General features: G+C 46.9%; 1 protein-coding gene across 1 annotated transcript in view; it reads right to left on the bottom strand.

Annotated features, from left to right (window-relative positions):
* Positions 1-15720, bottom strand: part of USP30 (ubiquitin specific peptidase 30) — a 35430-nt gene that overhangs the window by 3388 nt on the left and 16322 nt on the right. Inside the window, exons 2-11 of the mRNA XM_006870433.1 lie at positions 13918-14027; positions 12462-12644; positions 9993-10096; positions 5621-5719; positions 5004-5049; positions 3633-3727; positions 2706-2765; positions 1957-2043; positions 844-924; positions 531-750 (exon numbers count right to left, since the gene is read on the bottom strand). Coding sequence (XP_006870495.1) covers positions 531-750; positions 844-924; positions 1957-2043; positions 2706-2765; positions 3633-3727; positions 5004-5049; positions 5621-5719; positions 9993-10096; positions 12462-12644; positions 13918-14027 — 1085 coding nt within the window. The remainder of the gene's footprint in view (positions 1-530; positions 751-843; positions 925-1956; positions 2044-2705; positions 2766-3632; positions 3728-5003; positions 5050-5620; positions 5720-9992; positions 10097-12461; positions 12645-13917; positions 14028-15720) is intronic.

Genomic DNA, 15720 nt, shown 5'->3' with positions numbered 1-15720 from the left:
AGTCCACCCAAAGGCACCTCACTGGCCTGATGGCCAACTTCTGAGATAGGTCACTGAAAACCCTAAGGAACATAGTCTGACACCCATGGGGTTGCCAGGAGGCAGAGATGACATGACAGTAACCGGTCTGGTTTTGTTCATTGCGTCACTGATTCACCTCCAATGGAGACAGGAATGGAATTAGACAATAGAGCCATAAGGAATGAGTATCAACACATGGCCCTCACTAACCTGGAGCTAGGGCATTTCCTGTCTAAATGGAATGACTGCGTTGAGAGAGAAAACTCACTGGAATGATGTGATGTTTTGAATAGTCATAAGACCAGGAAGCCAGAACAATAGAGCTTCACTCCCTGTGCATTTTCATCTGAAAATAGTTTTTGGAAATGGTACATCTCATTGGTACAGAATATCAATATTTTTTATGAGCTCCTCTCTCGGCTACCTCCGACCCTTCCATTCTCCAAACTTAAGAAGTCGTTATGCAAGCCCCTCCCCCTTTTCTTTCCTGGCCAGTCAGCTCCACACACCTGCCTTGGGGGCAGCTAGACCGTCCTGATGCTCCAGAGCCGGCCCGGAGCTAGTGCTGGGTTTCGACTTGTGCTGGCCGGACTGGGAACCTAGGAGGTGGTACTTGTAGATGTCCATCATGAGGAACTCGTTGAACTGCACATGCTCATGCCGCTTGAGGGGAGTGCCGTGGCTGGACCAGCTCAGGCGCTGCAGGTGGATGCACAGGCACTGAGGGAGCTGCAGGGAAAGAGCCGAGCGGTCTCAGGAGTGGGGCACACTGGGGACACCCAGCCCAACCTACATGGCGGCGTGTGTGGGTGGTGGCCTCACCTTCCCGAGCTTCAACTGCTTGACAAAAGTGGTCCTCTGGTGTTGCACCTTTTCCCCATTCATTGTCCCTTTTGCTTCTATCTGAAATGAAAGAAATGCTGTTTCTCTGCAAAGGTGCACGAGGCAGGACATCTCTGGAGACGCGCACGTCAGGCTGGGGTTATGGCTGCATCCACTTGTGCCTGACACAGTGGGACCCGGTGGGCAGATGCTCAGTGCCCGTAGAAGACATTGGACATGAGCCTGCCCTTCACCTGTGAACTGTTCCCATTAAATCACACTAGCAGTGGAGGGAAGAGGAGACAGAGTCAACGTGAACTTGCACTGGCATGTCATCCGTTGCGCTCTCTGTCTTCAAAACCGATTCCACACCAACACCCAAAACAAAAACCCACTGCCACTGAGTGGGTTCCGTCTCACAAGAACCTACAGGATGGAGAAGGGAGGGCTGCCCCTAGAGGGTTTCCAAGGAGCCCTGTGGGCACAGTGGTCAAGTTCTCGTCTGCTACCGAAACTTCTGAAGTTTAAAGCCTCCAGCTGTTCTGTGGGAAACAGATGGGACAGTCTGCACATCTGTACAGATGACAGCTTTGGAAACTCTCGGGGGCAGTTCTCCTCTATCCTGTAGGGGGCTGCTATGCGTCAGAACTGACTGATGGAAATGGGTTTCTTTCTCAACTTTACTTTTACAAAAGCAGCAAACTAGCTACATCTTCCTCCTGTGCAGTGGCTAGTGAGTCTGAACCACCGACCTTTTGTTTAGCAGCCAAGTGCTTACCCATTGATCCATCAGAACATCTTTCTATGCCACATAGTTACTGTGAACTCCAGAAGGTAAAATGCAATTACTTATAACAGCGGGGAGGGGCTGTGCATGTCAGGCAAGTACACAGGTGAAAAGGCAAGATGTGAGACAATAGGGCCCGTTGGCAACTGTGACAAAGTGGAGCGACCAGGCCCCACCCATCTCGGTATGATGTAGGCATGTCTTCTTCAGCACTCTGGGGGTGACACAAAACTCATCAGGAGAAGAGACACGGTTCTGAGGCTGCTGGTCTCCACACCAGGTTAGGGATACGAGACTGGCAATGACATCTGAGGATAAGTGCATACCTCCGTACAGTTGTCACATACGACGTCCCGCACGGACTCTGATGAGATGAAGTGGTGCAGGCAGTGGTCCAGGGTCAGCGGGTGACCCTAGAGTATGAGACGAGGAAAACGGATTATTACAATTTGGTGGGGAGCTACACTGAAACCACCAGCAGGCAGCAGGGGGATCCATACAACCAAACATTTCCTCAACAAACATGGAGCTCAATGCACTCCACACCTCCTGTTACTGACAGGTTCAAGATGACAGGAAGGTGATACTGCAGCAAAGTATGGAGTTCAACACTGTTTTAAATATCTGAGCTTGAGTGTAATATAAACACATACACACACACGCTCAGAAACGACAAAGCTTCTGCAGCAAGAAAAACATCCACCTTCCTATGCCTCAAGTTCAGGCCATGGTAACCAGTCAATTCTGACTCGTGGTGATCCCATATATGTCAAAGTAGAACTACGCTCCATAGGGTTTCAAGGGCTGATTTTCCAGACAGAGATTGCCAGATCTTTCTTCCAAGGCACTTTTGGGGTCGACTTAACCACCACCATTTTGGTCAGCAGCCAAATACATTAAATTTGCATCCCGCTGGGGCCCCTCAGGTCCTACCTATACATTAAAGCCAATTAGGGTTCCAACAATCATGTGTCTGAGGAACACATACTACCCAAGTCACATGAAATGCCTAACAGGCCTTTGAGATTTCAATGTCTTGACACAGACTCAAAATAAACCACAGATCAGTACTTACCCAAGTGGCAGCTGGGATGCTCAGTGAAAGACTATCAAAGGTATCAAATCGAACCGGACTCTGAAACAAAGGTTGCAGAAACCCAGGAAGGGTTCAGTTTCAGGTTTTATAAATGGGGATATATATAACTATGAAAGAGACTACTACAGTTTACATGCCCAACATTAAAAGACACAAACTTAGTTAGAAGTGCATTCCATTAAAAAACCACCTACAAATAAAAACCACCTCAGACTAAAATGTTAATGGATAACATGGAAAAACCAAAAGGTTACATACCCACCCCAGCAATTCTGGGATTTTATCCTAGGAAATGATTCTGGGTATAGCTACAAAGATGTTCACCCCAGCACTATTCCTAACAGCACAAATGTGCACAGTCTAAATTTCTAGGGAACACTTCAATAAATAATGGCACATCTACAGAATGGAATACTATGCTGTCATTTAAAATAATGTAGTAGAAGAATGCAACGTGAATAAAAGGCATGGAGATTGGAAGGAAAGAAGGACTTTGTATTCACAGACACCATACATAGAGAATTCTAAGGAAGTGATTATAAAACTTCTAAAACAAGTAAGTAAATTATTTCAAGGTCTCAGGCTACAAGGTAAATAGATAGACATCAATTCTATGTGTGGCACTGTGGGTTAATGCACTGGACAGAAGGTTGGTTTGAAGCGCAAGGTAGGCAGTTCAAGCTCACCAGTCGCTCCTTGGAAACTATACAGGGTCGTTATAAGTTGGAACCTCTGCTGGCTCACAGGGGGTCTGCTGCTCTTGGGGCTCAAGATGCCATCTAAGGACCAAACAACGAGCCAGTGGTGCCAAAAGGGGCAGCAGCTGTCAGCTCCCGAAATAAGACCCTCACACAAAGCTAACTTAAAAGCCTCAACAGAACATACCAAGTACCGCCCTGTGCTCACCTGGTGTTCACAGTGTTTGCAGACCATATTACTGGTAAGTCTTCCATGGAAAGGGTGCTGAGCCTTCCAGTGACTGGACATGGGGTGAGGGAACCCTGGAATACAAACCGGCTTTGGATATGCCTCCGTAAACCCCTTGGAGTTAACTTCAAAACTTACCCTCCTTTTTCAGCATGTGGTAGAAACTCCCTCATCAGGAAAGAATAACATAAACATGTTTCTGAGGTCAAAGGTAAAAACACATTTCCTCATGGGCTTCCATCAAAAACCACACCCCACTCCCTTCACATGAGGATTATCACAGGTCTTTAAATGTGCTTCTATATAATGGGACAGTCCTGTTTAAATAAAAAGCAAGTTGTGCTTAAATAACACCTTCTCACAAACATTTGCGTCAAATGTCTGAGATGAGAAACAGTGTGATGGACATTTGATAAAGTGATGTGAAGGGTAGAAATAAGACAGGATAAGAATCTGGAAAGCTGGGGTTGTCTTTGGATGGGCGGGAGAGGGAGGCAATGTACACAGTGTAATGTGCTAGTTCGGAACAGCGGTACCAAAGTCTAGCAATCTTGGACTTGGTCCTGGTTCTGCTTCATATTAGCTACGTGACTATGGAAGTCATTTCAATTTCTGGAAGTTTCAGTTTGCCGTGAAGAGGGATAACAATTACAGCATTATCCCCAGGATCCTCAACTTCACTGAGTTTTTTCGAGACTTAAATGAGATACTATAGTGCCTGGCAAGCAACACGGTCTCAAAAATATATTACTTCTTATTATTAATGTGTTTAATCGTTCTGCTGCTAACCGAAATGTTGGCAGTTCGAATCCACCAGTCACTCCATGGGAGAAAGATGTGGCAGTAAACATGGCAGCGTTGGGAGATCCTATGGGGCAGTTCTACTCTGTCTTACAGGGTTGCTAGGAGTTGGACTTCTCCACAGAAATGGGTATTATAATTGCACAAGGAAATCAACGCATCAATTTTATGTTGTGAGCTTTCCCTGTAAGAAAACCACCGTTTCCATCTAAGGAGGGCTGTGGTCCTTCGCACTAAGCACTGGCCAGGGCAGGAATGTTGAGGACACAGCAGATGTGGCCTCTTAAGTTCTTCACAGGATCAATTCAACAAGGTAGAAAGAAAATCCTTGTTCAAGGTATTAATGATCCTGTTTTTAGGGAACGGAGTAGGGCTATGGTAGGAAGGGACAATTCAAGATGGTCATCCAGGGAATCATTTCAAGCACAGCACGTGTTTGAGCTGGACTGGAATGTCACCAGGAAAATAACAAAGTGTAACAAAAGTAAAAGGTTGTCATAACTAAAAAGCACTCATCAGATGTGTTACATTTCAGTGGGAAACATCTACCTCTTGTGCGGCAGGTTATCTGTTTAGGGGTAACTTCTGACTGCTGCTGTAGGGAAAAAAGAAACAGACTGAGAACGCTCCTGTCGTACCTTCGTCACTCTCAGCCCATCCCGAGGCTCCCAAGTTTCTCTGTTGACGGCACCATGTACCAAAAAGAGGCCAGGTTCCTAAAATTGTCACACTTCCCCTCTCTGGTTGCTTACTGTCCATATTCCTTCAGCAAATGCCACCAGAACCTATTCCCCCTCTCCAGAATATTTCTCCCCCTTTTGATCAGCTTCCTGCACATTCTTATGGTTTTGAGAACTTGGTTAGCATTCCTATGGTTTCTTGCCAACTTTAATGGAAGAAAAGAAATCATACGTTCTTTCTTCTCAAAGCCAACATGTTTTTAAAGGGGTCGCTTCAAAGCCGCTGACGTCCCTCATCAAAGTCATCAGCTGCCAAGAAAGAATCTTCCTTCCTCCCTCCCACCCTGCCCTCATCCTCACTCTCACTGCTGGGTTTTATTGACTATAACATCTAAATTTAAAGTTGTGCTAAGCGTACACTTGTTTGGCTTCTGTTACTAAACACAGGCAAACAGCATCCAAGGTACTGACAATTGAAGGACTTACCTCCAAAGAGTGCACATCGAACAGGTGTGTGACCCGGGGCTGCCGGTCTCGCTCATCTTCCAACGATGAGGTGATGACGTGGAAGAGTTCGTGAGCATCCTGTCAAAGGGCAGAGCATTCTTCAGAAAGGGCGTGGCCAGGGCAGCATCGGGAAGTTCCTGGCAGGGATCAGCAGGCGGCAGCAAGAGACACTGCTCCCTACCATCGGGGCTAAAAAGTATGCAGCTCAGGTGCTCCAGCTCAGTGGAAATGACTCCTGGTGGTAAGTGCTCAGCTGCTAACCAAAAGGCTGGCAGTTCAAACCCACTCAGCAATGACTGCACGTGGGGTGAGGTGACCCGGGAATATAAGCCATCTTTGAATATGCCACCTTATACCTTTGAAGCTGACTTCAAAACTCACTCCACCTTTTTTATCATGTGATAGAATAGAAAAAAAAAAAATGTTCCAGAAGAGTAAACTGAAATAGCTTTCTTCATTGAGTTTCATTAAAAAAAAAAAAAAAGTCGGGTCTTTCTACCTATGGAAGAAAAGATCCAGCTCTCTGCTCTCATAAAGATTTTAAAGCAAAAACCAAACTTGTTAGCATCGAGCCAATTCTGACTCAGTGGATGACAGCTTAGAAAACTCTGTCATATGGGGGTGCTATGGGTCAAAAATCAAGTCAGCATCATCTACCACCACCAGCATTCCTGTAAATCCCAGCTCACTAAACAGAAACAGGCCTGTCCTAGCCGTTTTCCTAATGAAGACCAGAGGCCCAAGAGGACAGTGAAGGAAAGCAAGCTGGGGCCAGCTGTCTCTGAGTCGGGCTTAGCTTTACTGGGATGGCCCACACAGGATAGCTCTTTAAGGAGCAAATGACCGTCTCCCTAAAAATCAAAACTCCCTCAATCCTGCAGGGTAGATAGGGTTCCCTCCCAGAACACTCCTCCTATTCCCTAGTATACTGCCTCTTTTCAGCACCACTAGACCCCCCAGGAACCTAAGCCTCCAACAAGTCTGGCCTCCTCTGTGGCTCCTGACTTCCTCTCTTGGTCTCCCCCGACTCACAAGGACCAGAGAGATGGTTTAAAACACTCCTGACTTGGCTCTTCAGCTCTGGGCCTTCCTGAGACTCTCACTGTGATCTGCCCCTCCACCTGAGCTCCCCTTCACTTACCCCACCTGCTCTGCTGCCGCCTTTGTCACCAAACACATCCCCAACTCAGGGCCTCTGCACATAGCATGCTCCAGTGGAGAAGGACTTGGCCTGCCTCTTTCTCTACCTCTTGCCTCCACACCGCTCAACCCTGCTCCTCAGCAATTCAGCAGGAGCCCTGCAGCTCCGGTGACACCCTCAGTCTCTACAGGATCGCTGCCTGCTCCACCTCAAGCTCAGCTGCCACAGCTTCGAATGTCCCCCCAGAATGGCCACTTCCCAAGGGAAGTTACATCTCAGCAGGCCTAAGGAGCTGCCACGGCATACTCCTGCGCACACTGTACAGAAGCCAGGCTCCTGCCGAGGCCTCGCAGGCCCAGCAGCACTTACTCCTCCATTTTCTTGCTGATGGTCACACTAGTCAAACACTGCATCCTCACAGCCCCTCCAGATGGGTGTCTGTTATCTGAACATTCGGCAGCCAGGCCTCAGGGCCTCACAGGCCCCTCTTACATGCATGGCTCAGCTGCAGTGGCCCCACTGCTGCTGCTCTCATCCCCAGTCCGCCCCCAGGTGTCTCACGGGATTGGTTTTATTGTCTTGTTGGCCTGCCTTGAAATGGCCTTGCTGACACTCTGCCCCCCCGCCCCCATGCTATGACAGTGACCTGCTGGTGGCCTCTATCAATAAACGTTCATGGCAGGCAGACGTGACTCTCTCCTGGGAGAGGATCTGAGGTTCAAAGAAGCAAAGAGAGGGGACACCCAACCCAGGGGTGCAGGTGGCCACTGAGTTCTTACCCATGGCACCTGGGCCAGGGCCCTGCTCTGACCAATAAGCCAGGGAGCTGGGAGAGGAGCGATTCCTGGGAAGCCCAGGTGTTGTTGTTAAGTGCCATCAAGTCAGTTCCTACTCATAGCGACCCGGTATTGGGTTTCCAAGGAGCGGCTAGTGGGTTTCAACTGCTGACCTTATTGTTAGCAGTCCAGTACCACATCAGGACTCTGGGAGGCCCAGGAGCCTTCACTAAAAAAGGGAGGAAAACCTCCTCTGTCACCATCAGCTGTGTAGCCACTTGGCCCTGAGAAGAGGAACGGGGTTGTTGTAGAAGAGGGTGGAACTTTCGTGCCAGACTGGCTCTAATCCTGGTCCTGTCGCCTAAACAGCTGTGTGACTTTGGGTAAGTTACTTCACTTCTCTGAGTCACAGTGCTGTCAAGTATAAAACAGGGATCAGAACAGTAACTCCTTAGTGACTTATGAATAACCCAGATGTGGATGAGGCCTGTGCTACATGCTCTGAGGCATTCAGAGAGTGAGTGAACTTTCACACACGCAGCACCAGCACGTCAGGGACTGCTGTGGGCTGCGCGGGAGCCAGGAGACTTCAGTGATACTTGAGAGATGGAGGTGACTTAGGAGAATTAGTGATGCCCTTGGAAATAAATCTCAGTCACTCAGTCAAATGCAGCTAAATAGTTCCAGTTACCAGAAGAGAACTGAAAAAGCACTTTCTAGATGGGAAAACATTTCAACATGGTGGGCGTTAATGAAGGTGTATACCTTTGCCTCCGGCCTACCCTGTGTGTCACAGCAGAGTTGTGTTCCATAGGGTTTTCAGTGGTTGATGTTTCGGAAGTAAACTGCCTCTGTTGTTGGCTATGTTAACTGCTTGCACTTACCTGGGATAATCACAAGGAATACCACAGATTAAAGCAGAAACGGGACAATGTTAACAATTAAGGCAGGTGTGATAGCTAAGGTCTTGTGTCAATTGGACTGGACCAGGATTCTCAGCAGTTTAGCAGTTGAAATGCAGTTATCCCCTATGATGTGAGCTGATACGATAAACCATTTAATAGGATTAATGGTGGGCTGTAATACCCTTAATCCCACCACTACCCTGATCTGATTTATAGGAGACTCCAAAAGGTGAGGCATGTGACCTCACAAGAGATAAAAGGAGAGAGACTTGAACACAGAAGGAGGGACCTACTATCCATCAAGACAGAAGAGCTGAGAATGGATTGCATTTTTTGGACCTAAGGTCCCTGTACTGTAAAGCTCCTAGATCCTGGGAAAGATTAATTCCAAGATATATAGAGATCTCCCAGGAATACTGGGGCTACAAGGTACTGAAAGGAGACAAGGACCTTTCCCCAGAACTGACAAAGAGCAGGCATTCTGAATTTGGACGTCTAGTTTCATAAACTGAGAGAGAATACATTTCTGCTTGTGAACGCTGCCCCCTTGTGGTGTCTTGGTTTAGTGCAACACGAGATGACTATGACATCAGGGAATAAAGCTTCCAAATCTCACTTTTCAGGATTTTTTAAATGCCTCTCACTTCAGCCCCACAGACTGGGAGGCTCAACAGGCTGTGTGGTACAATGTCTGCAAGGTGGAGGCAGACTAAGAAATGGGGCTGGGGAGAGTGGAACTGCACGGCACTGCTGTTCCTAGAACCTCACTCCCTTGGACTTGGGGCGGGACAGACAGCAAAGTCCCCCAGAAGTCAGAGAGGCTGTAGTAGTGGAAAAGGGGGTGGGCAGGGCTGGCACAAGGCCCTGGAGTCCCTTGAACATTTGCTCCCTATTTGGAGCCTCCACAAGTCAGCCTCTGAAGCAGTGATTCTGAGAAAATGAGAAAATGAGAACATGGTCTCCAAAAGGGTTGGGGCCTCCAGGTGGACGCCACTTATCACTAAGGACCCAGGCATCCCTACCATCCACCGGAGTGCAAAGTCACCAAGAACTACCAGCATTTGTGCTCATGCGGATGTCCTGTCCTGCTGACCACCGTCTAACCTGTAGCCGCGGAGTTGATTCTGACTCCCAACAACCCTACAGGACAGAGTAGAACTGCCTCATAGGCTGTAATCTCTATGAGAGCCGACTGCCTCATCATTTCTCACTGGGTTTGTACTTCCGACCTCTAGGTTAGCAGCCAAGTGCTTAATCACTGTGTTACCAGAGCTGCTTAACACTCTCTCCCTCAGGTGAGAAAGGGCAATTTCCTCACTGATCATGAGAGCAGGAACAAGGTGAGGGCTCTGGACCGCGAACAACAGGATGAAACCAAAACGCCATACAAGTAGACACTGAGGCCCAGCCAATGTCAAGGTCGAAACCAGCATTTGTCTTGGGCTACAGCCACACAGCTGCATATCTCAACCACCCCAACTAAGCCACTGGGGGGCGGTGTTCCAAGGTGTCCAGAATTTTGTGTTCACCTGCTCTTCGAACGTAGAGATCTGCCATCTGTACTTTCTCAAGACGTTCAACAAGCAGCTTGCATCCAAGACCTCGTCCTCAGTAACTTCCTGGCAGGACAAAGCTGGAAACACACAGAAAAAGATATGACTACATTCACCACCCAAACAACTTGTGCAGAAAATCTGCACTGCACAGCACAACACAACACAGCACAGGTAACTACAAACGTGTGGTTGTTAAGTGCCGTTGAGTTGGTTTTGACTTATAGTGACCCTGTCTAGGGTTTTCTAGGAATGGCTGGTGGGTTTGAATCACCAACCTTATAGTTCAAACCGGCTTTGCAGTCCAGTGCTTTTTCCTGCAGGGCCACACCAGGACTCCTAAAAATGAGTTAAGTATCCTAAAATCCTTCTTGCAATTAATTTCTTTCATCAGGCGTTTTTATGGCCTTATCCCATCAACGCTGAGGAACCGCAGGGCTCACTACCAGAACCTACTTGGTGTCTACTGACTAAGTGCTCTTTTTCATAGACTGCAGTATTTACATGAACTAACGGGTTTTCTGAGACTTGAACATACTGTCATCAATGAAAATTAATTGTTGCAAGATTCTTATTAAGTAAAATGATGCTAAACCCCAACTCTTGTTGTTGTTAGTGCTGTGGAGTCGATTCCGACCCATAGCGACCCTGTATAGGGTTTCCAAGGAGCACCTGGTGAGCCTGAACCACTGACTTTGCAGTTCAAAGGACTTTGTAGTCTGACTGCATGAACCCACAGTGCCACACCAGGACTCCAGAAAAATCCTTAAACATGCATCTAGTCCAACTTCACACTCAGTTCTTAACTCATCTGCACAACATTTCCTCCAGGGTCCCAAAATCCTCCACTTGTCTGATTACCAAAGCAAAGCATCAGGCTACCTAGGGAGCACCTAAATAGAGGCAGGTTCAATAGGCAAAACTCAAAGTCAGCTGGGTTTCTGGAGTTACAGGATGTTGTTGTTGTTGTTAAGTGCCGTCGAGTCGGATCCGACCCATAGCGACCCTGTACAGGGCTTCCGAGGCTGTAAATCTTTACGGGAGCAGAATGCCTCATCTTTCTCCCGCGGAGCGGCTGGTAGTTTGGAACTGCTGGCCTTAAGGTTCGCAGCCCGATTCGTAACCACTACGCTACCAGAGTTCCTTGGAGTTACAGGATAGCTCTCTACAAAAAGGGTGGAAAATGTAAGTCTGAGGCTTCCCTGGCGGCTGCGGCCTACAGCCCCTGCTGCAGTGACTTTGCTGTGTTGTTGTAGTGCAGACGCAGCCACAGCCAATCCCTACACGAGCGGCTGTGGCATGTGCCAATACAACTTTATTGACACAAACAGGTGGTGGGCCAGATTTGACTTGTTGGTCAGTTTGCTGACCCCGTAGGATATTACAATGAGCCAGCCACCACTAGAGGGCAGGGACATAAATAAAGGGGCTGCCATCTCACGGCAGTATCTGGGAGTTCCATGAGTCCCAAGTCAAAATAGGCCAGGTTGTTCTTCTCTGAAGAACAATCAGTGGGCTTGAGACACCCAAGGTTTAAATGCTTCAGACTCTGAAGCTAGAGATTTGGGAAACTACTCCCCCACCTGAGTGTGGCCAGTAATTCTGGGTGCTGACAGGTGGAGATGCAGCCTAAATCTGTCAGCTCTCTTGATTGCCTGAGGCTTGACCATCACCTTCCAGAACAAAGGGAGCAGAGTTGGGAAAGGGACTATATCTTCCTTCTTCCTTCCTTAGCCCTTCTGTTACTTCTTTGGTCCCGTAACTCAGTTCTGCCTAAAATGCTGGGAGGAAGGGAAGGAACCAATTTCACAACGTCTACTAATATTTATGGAGTCCTGATGTGGTGCTGGACTGCAAAGTCGCTTTGAACCACACAGTCGGCGGTTCAAGCTCACCAGCTGTTCCTCAGAAACCCTATACAGGGCCGCGATGGGTCGAAACCAAAGCAATAGCATTTAACAACAACAACTAATATTTACATAGCCTGTTGCTGTTAAGTGATTTGTTGGTTCTGACTTATAGCAACCTTGTGTAAGGTTTCTGAAGTTGTAAATCTTGGTGGGAAGAAAAAGCCTCATTTTTCTCCCTAGGAGTGGCTGTTGTACTCGAACTGCCAACCTTGTGATTCACAGTCCAGTGCTTATCCTACACAGCCACCATGCTCTCATTTCTTATCCTACAATCCAGTTATTTTTCTCAGGATCTGTACTGAGAAGAACTATCAGTGTTTATGTTGTTTCTAAAATAAATAGTTGTACCTCCAATGAAAAACAAATAAATGAAACCTCTTTGTATCTAGTAGGTTCTTCCTGGGGCCTTTTCTGCTTTGTTTTCCCCCATAAAGGCTGTGTGATGCTTTTTGACATGGAGGTTGTTAACCCTTTGCCTTCTGTTTGGACTTCTTTGAAAATCTCCAGAATCCCCTTTGCGCTCCCGACTGGGTACCTTTCAGGAGATGTAGCAGCGTTAAGGACAGATACTGGTGTGTGGGGGGCTCCTTCTGATCACCAGTGTACTGGCTTGTAAACTCTTCCAGCCACTTGATGAAAGTGGGGCACGCAGACAGGCCTTGAAGCAGGGAGTTCATGAAGCAGGTGTTCCCCAAGTTGACAAGGCCAGGAACAAGCCCTAAAACAAAACAAACAGACAGTAGAAGAGAAGAGCATACCATATTAGGCCAAGTCTCCAGGAACAAGAGTTTCTGGACTCTCAGCCTGAGGGTCAGTGCTTTCAAGGAACTGGGGTCAAGGGCTCTGTCTGCACAGGCTGAGGCCTGGTCCTAGCACTAGCGCCTCCTTAAGGAAACTGAATGCAACAGCAGGATCCCGTCCTGTGGTACTGTTTAACCCCGTGGTGGTATCAGGCACAGCCTGGTTCGTGTTGAATGTACAAAGACACTTAGTAATCTCTCCTCTTTCTTCAGTCTCTCTACTTTAATAATAAAGCAATGACTCTCAGACGAGAAGAAAACAACTGTTCTGTTGTTACTCCCCAAGAACAATGATTGTTCTCATCTGACAATCAGCAGGGAAACATGACAACTCTGATCAGTCTGTCCGCAAAAGAGATCAGGAACATCTGGCAGACTTCACTCTTCTGCTAAAACAACTTTTTATTGAGCGTTCTCAAACATTCACCAAAGGAGAGAATTCCAGAAAAAAATCCAGTTGTAACCATCCCTAGATTTAACGATGATCGATATTTTGCCACATTTGCTTCATAGGTCTCTTTTCTTTTTTGCTGAATTTTAATTAATGTAAATACAACATTTATTTCAAAGGGGAGCATTTTTTCCTAAAGCAAGTAAACGGAACTTCTGATTAATGAAAAGACTTGATCGAAACTTTGATGAGTGTCTAGCAGCTAGCCAAGGGACCTGGGTGACACAACGGTTAAGAGCTCGGGTGCTAACGAAAAGGCTGGCAGTCTGAACGCATCCGACAGTTCTGAGGAAGAAAGACCTGGTGATCTGTGTCCATAAAGATTCCATAACAGGAGTCAAAATACTGACTCCAGAGTACCTAACAACAATAAGCAGTAAGTGATTTAGAAAAGCTACAAATGCATCACATACTTACTAATACTGAAAAATACAAGTGCTTATATTAAGGGGAACACTTGACCATTTGGAATTTTCATTACAGAGCGCGTTCCAAACTCATCCAAACTCAAGTCGCTGTAGTATATAAATCTTTTCACTACAAGGTGTAAAATAATGAGTGATTAAAAAACTGAACTTCTGGTTAAAAGAAAGTACAGTTTCAAAAACGGAGGCCCTAGGCTTAAAGATACCAAAGACCAGAAAATGAACAAGTCCCCTTTTTGCTACTGTTTCTGGAATAGGTGCGAACAGGGGCCTGAATCCAATCAACAGAAGACAATGCAATGGCCTAATTCTTACCTTTTCTACGCTTCTTTCTTTCTGTAATGGGACCCCAAATAACATATATTCCTGCGGCAACTGCTGCAGCAATACCACCGATAACTCCCCAGTTCTTCATGACTTTGTATCTGAAAAAGAAAGTAAGTTTACTGCCTTCCTCCAACACAAGAACAATTCATGGGTATGCACAAGCCTAGTCATGGTCACCCCACCTATGACAGAACAGAATTTCTCCATAAGGTTTTCTTGGCTGTCATCTTTACAGAAGGTGTCCTGGTGGTGCAGTGATTAAGTGCTCGGCAGCTCACTGAAAGGTCAGCAGTTCAAACCCACCAGGAACTCTGCAGAAGAAAGATGCGGCATTCTACTTCCGTAAAAATTTACAGCTTTGGAAATCCTATGGGCAGTTCTACTCTGTCCTCTAGGGGGTCACTGTGCATCAGAATCAACTGGATCACCCAAAACACAACCATCATTATGGAAACAGATCAACATGCCTTTTCTGGGGCTGGATGGATGGGGTTAAACCTGCAACCTTTACATTGACAGTTAAGTGTGTGGCACCCAGGGACCTAGGGACCCTTTATATATACACCTGCTGTTGTTAAGTGCTGTCGAGTTGGTTCTCACTCATAGCAACCCTGTATAGGGTTCTCTAGGAGTAGCTGGTGGGTTTGACCTAACAACCTTGCGGTTCCCAGTCCAACGCTGATCGTATAGCACCACATCAGGGGTCTAATATACACACATTGTTGTTGTTAAAGTGCCGTGGAGTCGGTTCTGACTCATAGCAACCCTATACAGGGTTTCCGAGGCTGTAAATCTTTACAGGAGCAGAAAGTCTCATCTTTCTCCTATGGAGCCACCGGTACTTTCGAACTGCTGACCTTAAGGTTTGCAGCCCTATTCGTAACCACTACGCTACCAGAGTGCCTTAATATATACATGTAGGTACACAGAAATAGCATTTAGTCAAAGTAACCCATCACTCACCAAATACCCAACTTTCAAGTTAAAGTAACAATACAGCAATAGCATTATGTCTTGAGAATCCATACGTTTTCTGTTGTTGTTGTTGTTGTGAAGTGCTTTCAAGTTGGTTCCTACTCATAGTGACCCTGTATGGGGTTTCCAAGGAACGACCGGTGGTTTTGAATCACCTACTTTGAGGTTAGCAGTCCGATGCTTATCCTACAGCACAGTTAAAGTAATATACAATAATAGGATTATGACTTGAGAATCCCCATAGTTAGTCATTAGGATTTAAAGCCTAAGCCAGAACACAACCTTCCAAGGGCACCAGCTCAGTGGAGCCTCCAGCCCCCCTGGTCATTACACCCTATGTGCTCTTGCCCCAGGTACTTTGCACTGGCCTCACCTCTGCCTGGACTGCTTTTCCCCCAGATCTCCGCTTGGCTCACTCCCTCACCTCCTTCACTTCTCAACGAGGCCTTCACTAACACAAGCAACTCTAGTGATGTAATGGTTCAGCACCCACCTGCTAACTGGAAAGGCCCACAGTTTGAATCCTCCAGCAGCTCCATAGGAGAAAGAACTACGGATTTGCTCCCATAAAATTATGCAGGACAGTTGGACTCTCTCTTGGAGGGTTATTATGAATTGGTATTGACTTGATGGCACACAACAACCATGGGGAACACACAATTTGAATCTGCATTCCTACCTCCTTCTACCTGGTTCTATTTTTCTTTTCAGAGTCCTAGTGTGGTGCTGTAGGGCAAGCACTGGACTGCAAAGTCAGTTAGAATGGCAAGGTCAGCTGTTCAAACCCACCACTTGCTCCTCGGAAACCCTATGCAG

This window comes from Chrysochloris asiatica, unplaced genomic scaffold (genome assembly GCF_000296735.1).
Source record: "Chrysochloris asiatica unplaced genomic scaffold, ChrAsi1.0 scaffold00142, whole genome shotgun sequence".
Lineage (NCBI taxonomy): Eukaryota > Metazoa > Chordata > Mammalia > Afrosoricida > Chrysochloridae > Chrysochloris > Chrysochloris asiatica.
This window is presented reverse-complemented; position numbering and strand designations above follow the sequence as displayed.